We start from the raw sequence: 7,627 nt of genomic DNA on the forward strand, positions 1-7,627 counted from the left end.
ATAGGTCTGATAACATTTCATGAAATCTGAATAAGATCTAACAGGATGTGAGTGTTTCTGTGACTTCCAGTTCAGCCTGAAGGCTGATGGAAACTGTCTGTAATCTAACCAACTTGTGAGTGATTTTGTCAGAGCCCCCGGCTGCTGCCGCCTGCTCTCGTCCACTTTACAGGCGAGACACAGTTCATCTCAAACGAGCCTAGTGTGGCAGGTGAAGACACTGTAGCAATGGGCAGTATGAGAAACATTTTGTTTTTTTGTTTGCAACGTACAGTACTGTATATTCCCATCCAATTAGATTGAATACGGTATTGATGTCTTCTTAATAACGATAACTCCAGTGAAGTTATTTGAAACTTGTTAGTGAGGACTAGATTAGGAATGTATTTAAAGCGGATTCTGGTTTCCAATTTAGACCACAGACAGAGTCAACTTCTCTCTTTTGATGCTTCATTACAATCAAGCAACGTGTAACCTAGTTAACAGGTGAAGAACACAACAAAATCACTAGCTATCACTTTTAAATTTGCAAGAATTATAGACCAATACAACAACAGGCTTAAAGGAACTGACATCAGTAAGTCGTATAACATCAGTTTACGTCTGCGCTGTTCCCCGACATGCCGTCACAGTCACTCCTGAAAGACGGCATTTTGTACAGAACTAAAGTAACAAACCAGTTTTGTAAAATGTAAGGAGTAGAAAGTACCTATATTCCTGTTAAAATGTAAGGAGTAAAAGTAAAAAGTCGCCACAAAAATTGTTAAGTAAAAATATCAGAAAAATCTACTTAAGTACAGTAACAAAGTATTTGTACTTCGTTATATCCCATCTCTCACTGTATGTCCCAACTAGTAAATTGTCTCTGTAAAGATGTGTTAATTTGTTAATGTGTTAATGCAAATCTATTCAAATTAGTCTCACTTCCTCTTTCTGTGTTTAGTCTGAGGCAGATGGAGCAGAGTGTTATTGATCTACAGAAGATTGAAGAGGAGACTAAAGAGAAAATTGCAGCTGTCAATTCCCAGAAGGTGTCCATAGTTACAGTGTTCATGACTCAAATGAAGGTATGGATCAATTAACTTAGAACTAAGGACCTGTAAATAACTGCTAAACATTTAATAGCTGTGATAGGATGAAATTTAGATTTCTTTTTGATATTGTGTTACAGCTATAGTGCACTACTTTTTAAAAATATTTTATATTGATGAATGTCTGTTACATTCAAGCCATTGCCAAATGAGTTGATGCAAAGCTCTCTTTGTATTTCTCAGTATGGCTATGTTTACAAAATGGTGTTGTCCGGTGACTTTCGCGTGCAGAAGCTCGAGGCATGCATTGTGCATTACCGCTGAGAAAGAGCGGCTGCAGCATTTAGCTTCGGAGACAAAGAGGACATACGAATTACAAGATTATTACCTTTCAATCATCAGTCAATCATGTTGTTTTTTTAATCCTCCTCGTTAGCAACAGAGTATAAAGTACTCCGGCATATGAATTTTTTCAACAACAAACTAATTTATTAAATTAAAAACTCCACAAGGGATGATGCACTGAGTTTAACCGAGTTCTGCAGCATATGTTTGATGAAGATACTGTATGGCACAGCAGTCAGAAAGTGCATGCTCGTCATGACCTAAATAGTAATCACAAAGCTCTGGCCCGCGCACTTCGTTAAACAACTATGTTACCGGGAAGAATTGCCATAGCTGCCACTGTGCCTTTAGTGACCAACAGTGTTAGTGATAAAAAGAAATACGTGTGTGCAAGTTCACAACGGAAAACAAGTTGTCATTCACGATGGCCCAGCCACTGGTTGATCTGTGTAAAAAGCTATCTGAAGACCAAATTGCCTGACAAGGTTGTCTGTTGCATACTGCAGTTCAGTGCTTTGAGGGTGTGTTCAAACATTAAGAAATCCATATCTTTTGGTCTTGTTTGCCGTCTTAATTTGTTGCTGAACCTGACTTTTAATAGGCTATTAGTCAGTGTAAATACGCAGTCATGCAAGGATCCCATAAATGTTTTTTTATTTGGCAGATATTTCACAACAATAAAATAATGGACTTTATTATTGAAGTGGCGTTGAGTAACAGTCAAGGACTTTACCTGTTTGCCAGTCAAATTCTATTTAATGAATGCATATTAAAACATACCGTGCAATTCTTCTTAAATGTCTGTTTCTCCTTGTCGTCTCCATTTTCCCCGACTCTCCGTTGTCTGTAGCTAAGAGCCAAGCTGACTATGGAGAAGGTGTACCTGGCTTTGGAGACGGTGGGGCTGATGGCTGAGAAGACCAAGCTGGAGAATGATTGTAGAGAAGGCGCTTTAGAACTCAAGACCATTGATGTAAGCGTTTCACACACACCTTTACGTATACATCTGCCCTGCTGGAGTGTCCATGATGTTAACTCCTGTATGTCATGATCTACTCCTCATTCTGTATCACTGGTGTCTGCCAACATGCTAACAGCACACCTGTTCTTGCAGCAAAAATGCGGCCGTCTGGAGCAGAGGAAGGTCCAGCTGACGGAACAATGCAAAGGCATGTTGAAGAGAGCAAAGACGATCTGCAGGATGCAACCAGATGAGTCATTACCTGAAGACCTGCGTAATGTTAGTGTTTATCAGTGTTTATTATATCGCTGAATGAAACAAGCCTTACTTACTTTAATTTACTTTAATAAGCTTATAAAATATTCCTGTTTTTTTTAAATATATATTAAAGGCTTTTAGCGAGCTGCCCGACACGCTGGACGAGATCGATACCATGCTGAATGAGGAGCGAGCCAGGGCTGAATGCTTCACTGGCCTCAATGAAAGAGTAAGAGCACATGACAATCCACAAAAACGTTTTTTTCCATCTCATTCCATGTTCCATCTCCATAGGAAACTGTGTAAATACCATGTGAGCCATTTTATTATTTATTAATTTGTTCTTTGCAATTATTTTTTGTTGTTGGCTTTCTTACTGTTTTGTACAGGAAATTAGGAGGATGAGTACATAGTGACGTGTACCCTCAGAGTGAGAAAGTTGCTCACGTTAATCGTCTCTGTTTTGCAGGTTGTTGAGGAGTACAACAAAAGAGAGCAGGAGATCAAACATCTGGAGAAAGAACTGGAAGACAGGAGCAATGCCCTCAACGCCTACCGACAGAACATATCAGAGGTGCATTATATGTCCCTGCAGTGACTCCTCTGGGATATATCAGTCTGTGATTTCTTACATGACAGGCAATGCTGTCATATAAGAAATCACAGACTGATATTAGATCATATAGATGGCTGATTTATCCACAGACTGTGTACAAATGTGTGTGTAGAGATTTCTGTACGTGTCTTACAGGCTAAGGAGCGCTGGCTGAACCCGTTGAAGCAGCTGGTGGAACAGATTAATGGCAAGTTCAGTGATTTCTTCCGCTCCATGCAGTGTGCAGGAGAGGTGGATTTGCACTCCGAGAATGAGGTAAACACACACACACACACACACACACACACACACACACACACACACACAAATATCACATAAGATGTAGTTTGGATTTTTACCAGTGGTGTATGTATTCCTGTAAGGCATTGTTTTGGTTCAGTAAATAAGAATTAGATTTATTACCCCATTAAATGCTGCCTTTCATTGCAGGAGGAGTATGACAAGTATGGCATCCGAATTCGGGTGAAGTTCCACAGCAGCACTCAGCTCCACGAGCTGACAGCTTACCATCAGAGCGGTGGAGAGCGCAGCGTCTCCACAATGCTCTACCTCATGGCCCTGCAGGAGCTCAACCGCTGCCCCTTCAGAGTGGTGGACGAGATCAACCAGGTAGCGCTCTCTCACACACGTTTTCATGTCGGTTTGTTCTGTCCTCTGAAGATTTCGCAGGTTTCTTGATGATTAAACAAAGTGAGTTTTCTCTTCACTAACATAATTTGTTAGTAAAGCAGTTAGTCTGGATGATTGGAAGTACATTTCCAGGATTTATCATGCCATGCGCTACGTGAAGGTAAGGCCCTTGCTTTCTGCTCTGTGTTGCCATTCTCAAAATCCCTTCGCTAACAACAAACAAAACAACAAAACAAGTTAAAACATCGTCGGGCCTTAGCGATTGGGATTGGTTTAAGGAAGTGCAAGCAACCAGAACAATTTTTCCTCCTATCCCAGAATGTATGTGTGGTGTAGCCAGACCGTACTCCCCGGCACTGTCGAGATCGGTCTGGCAATGTGCGACTACGCACCAGATAATTTGTCACTTTTTCTACTCATACATCCTGGAAACAAGCATCCACACAGACAAATGGGTTTATAAATAAATAAATAAACTGTTAACAAAGAATTTTTAAAGTGAGCAAAGAGTGTAACTAATTGATTCCTATTTTTTAGTTATTATTTAATTAGTCTACTGGCATTTAATGCAAAAGTCAGTTGCCACCTGCTTACTTATGTGGATACAACTGAGACTTTCTCTCTTTTGTGTAGGGAATGGATCCTGTGAATGAGAGAAGAGTGTTTGACATTGTGGTCCGCACGGCCTGCAAAGAGACAACGTCCCAGTACTTCTTCATAACACCCAAAGTGAGTGTTTGTGACTTCTAATGAGTGTGTTCTGATGGAAACACTCATTGAGTGTTTGTGTACATCTACTGTGTATTCTGCATAAGTGGCTGCAATCAATTTTTATATTAACAATGGCTCAATACTGAAAGGTGTTGCTCTTGGTGATGAGACAGAGAGAGGTTAACCCCAACCGCTCCAGTGGAGCTGCCCAGTGGCCAGCAGATCACTGTGGTGGTACTGGGCAGCTTCCAGGTATGAATGCGTAACTACGTGAATGTGACACGTCGTTGTTGCAAATGAGAATTTGTTCTCAATCAACTTACTGTACCTGGATAAATAAAGGTTTAAAAAAACAAAAACACGGCAGACCATTTAGCAGCTGAAGAGCCAGATATTTCCCTCAGGAGTTGGTGGAAATCAAAAACAGAGTTTAAAGTAAAATGTTTTATTTTAATCTGTTAATCCGCTGTATTATGCGACCCACACGTCTCTGTGCTCTTTGTTTGTTTCTGAACCTTTTCTCCTCTGGTGTTTGTCTTCAGCTGCTGCAGAACCTTCAGTACGCTGAGAAGATGACGGTCCTTTGTGTCCATAACGGCGGCCAAATGCTTCCGCCCAACCAATGGGACGAGAAGGCTTTCATCAGACGATGTCTCGAAAGAAAAGCCAGGGCATGAAACCACCGTCTGATCTGTCCTGCCGGATTTCATTCAATTTCCAGTTCAGGAAGTTCAAAATATACAACTGTAAAAAATAACTTTTACCATTTGTTTTACATAGAATATACTTTACAAACCTTGGAAAGAGAGGATTTGAGTTATTCTGTGAAAGGGTCGTCCAACAGATGTACATAAAAGAATAATATTGCATTGAGAATATTTGTTTTTTTCTCATTTGGTTTTCTATTTATGCAGCAATAGGTTTGTCTTTTGATCATACAAACCATGTACTGTTCCTCTGTTAACAGTTCACATGCAAGTTTAGTTTTTTACATTTTAATAAAATATTCTGCTGTTTGTGTTCTAAATGGTATGTTACATTTATAGATATAGAATACTGATATTTATAAATATCTGAGGGTATGCTTTGCTTGAATAGGCTACTGCTTCAGTATGAAATGCAGTATGAAGTAGGTAATTATATTTTCTATACAATTTATATGAACAGTAGTTTTTGCATGCAAAACTAAACTGTTATTTTGATTAAACACCATAGAAAATGGAAAGAAAAGGGGCACATGTGTTAGTGTGCATGACATTTGGGGGCAATCTGCACAAAAGTTAAATCTACAAACGGCATTAAAAAAAAAAGTTACTAAGCTGTTACTATTACTATGCAGAAATGTACCTTTTGCACCTTCATTACATATTCACTTGGCCAGGATTTATTCCACCATGTAGTTTTGGTCCGTGTTTGTTGAGATTTTTGTAGTTGAAGTGATCCTGAAATCAATCTAATTTGCTTTTTTTTTTTTTACATGCATTTATCGGCTTAAAGGCATCTTTTTTTCAGTGTTTTCTTCCATGATTCACCTTTCAGTATCCAATTTTCTATTAGGGCTGCACGACATGAGGAACATATGCGATAAGTAATAAGGTTGTTGAATATGGCAGTACAGATATTTCTTGCGACCGCAATTTCCCCACTGATGGACGAATAAAGGTTTTTCTTATCTTTTAAAAACCATTAAAGAGTACTCAGTTCTGCATTTTGGCTGCTTTCAGTAGTCTGCTAAAATACAAAAAATTGCTTGTTGAATTCAAAACAAACCATGTAAAAAAAATATATATATATTTGATTGAACAAATTTAACATTGAATTGAATATAAAATGCACTACTAGAAAAGAATGCCAGTATCTTTTTTAACAAATTTTCTATTGATATTTTCTTTCAACTAACAAAAAAAATCGGAGTGTCTATCGCGATATGTCAGTCTTTCGCGATGTGTGTACTGCGCCAGTAATATTGCGATAGCTATATTTTTTTAAACGATATATTGTGCAGCCCTATTTTCTATGTAGGGCTATTGCATAAACACAGGCAGTACACAAATGCACGGAAATAATTACTTTATTTACAGAGCTTTTGGGATGTTAGCAGTTAGAGATAGTCCTAAAAAGTTCATGTTGAATTGAAGAAGCCTCCGTTCTCCTTGGTGTAACCCTTGTTTGAAAATGCCTGTGGAGGGGGATAAAGAGCATTGTATTGTTATTTGGGACACACCTCGCTCCACACAAAGCCAGATTCTCCCCGGAATCAGTGGGTTTGGTTGGGGTCAGATTATATGTCAGGAAATTGAATCAGAAGTTTTAGGTTTCTTAATGTTTGTTTATCCACACAGATGCCTGCTGCAATAACGGGATCATAATCTAACTGAATTTTACCTGAGCTTCACTTAATGCTGTAAATGGAGCACCTATGTGGATCGACCCACACTTTGATGTCGTTCTCTTGTTCCTTTTCCAGCACGTCCTGCTTCATGTTTTCCTGTTTCCTGTAAATTGAAATTAAAACTTGGTTTAATTAGACTCCTGAAATGGAATTCCAACAGAATGAAGTTGTACTACCAGGCCACAAATTTAAATTCATATATATACCCACCTGGGGTCCTCAGACACTGTCTCCTTCTGATATAAAATCTGATTCTTTCTGCAGAAGAAGTCCTTGTGGTGATCGTAGACTGACTTTAGTTGGAAGTCGAGGCTGTCGTTTGGAGCCTTTGGTTGAGAAAAGAGTGGTACATTCAAAGTATTTGCTTTGAAATATTGTTTTGGTTTCATAAGTGAAGATAAAAATCATGTGTCACCCTGCAGGTTACCTGATGCTCATAATACACAACACTGCGCCGGGAACTGGCCAGAGTGGTTGTGTCATGGAGGCGACTCCAGGGTTCCTCTGTTTGGGCTATGTGAGTTGGTTTATCATATGTTTGTCTCTGTGCAATTTGCAAAGTGAAAAAAAACATTATTTTGATAGACAATAGACCTTAAAATAATTTAAATACTTTTTTACTAGTACTTACTAATACTTTCACCATTGATGTTAATTAAAAAAACAAATCCACATAATGAGCC

At 38.8% G+C, this 7,627-nt stretch overlaps 2 protein-coding genes across 2 annotated transcripts in view; one reads left to right on the top strand and one right to left on the bottom strand.

The window, feature by feature from the left end:
• smc5 (structural maintenance of chromosomes 5) overlaps positions 1 to 5,579 on the top strand; it is a 14,489-nt gene extending 8,910 nt beyond the window's left edge. Inside the window, exons 16-24 of the mRNA XM_034877225.1 lie at positions 944 to 1,067; positions 2,227 to 2,349; positions 2,491 to 2,616; positions 2,729 to 2,824; positions 3,065 to 3,169; positions 3,347 to 3,466; positions 3,641 to 3,820; positions 4,475 to 4,570; positions 5,095 to 5,579. Of these exons, the coding sequence (XP_034733116.1) occupies positions 944 to 1,067; positions 2,227 to 2,349; positions 2,491 to 2,616; positions 2,729 to 2,824; positions 3,065 to 3,169; positions 3,347 to 3,466; positions 3,641 to 3,820; positions 4,475 to 4,570; positions 5,095 to 5,229 (1,105 nt within the window). The 3' untranslated portion in view covers positions 5,230 to 5,579. The remainder of the gene's footprint in view (positions 1 to 943; positions 1,068 to 2,226; positions 2,350 to 2,490; positions 2,617 to 2,728; positions 2,825 to 3,064; positions 3,170 to 3,346; positions 3,467 to 3,640; positions 3,821 to 4,474; positions 4,571 to 5,094) is intronic.
• A 1,026-nt stretch (positions 5,580 to 6,605) lies between these two features.
• The window catches only part of c7h1orf194 (chromosome 7 C1orf194 homolog), a 2,278-nt gene continuing 1,256 nt past the window's right edge, over positions 6,606 to 7,627 (bottom strand). Inside the window, exons 2-5 of the mRNA XM_034877227.1 lie at positions 7,372 to 7,488; positions 7,155 to 7,270; positions 6,938 to 7,047; positions 6,606 to 6,731 (exon numbers count right to left, since the gene is read on the bottom strand). Coding sequence (XP_034733118.1) covers positions 6,945 to 7,047; positions 7,155 to 7,270; positions 7,372 to 7,488 — 336 coding nt within the window. The 3' untranslated portion in view covers positions 6,606 to 6,731; positions 6,938 to 6,944. The remainder of the gene's footprint in view (positions 6,732 to 6,937; positions 7,048 to 7,154; positions 7,271 to 7,371; positions 7,489 to 7,627) is intronic.

This window comes from Etheostoma cragini, chromosome 7, assembly GCF_013103735.1.
Source record: "Etheostoma cragini isolate CJK2018 chromosome 7, CSU_Ecrag_1.0, whole genome shotgun sequence".
NCBI lineage: Eukaryota > Metazoa > Chordata > Actinopteri > Perciformes > Percidae > Etheostoma > Etheostoma cragini.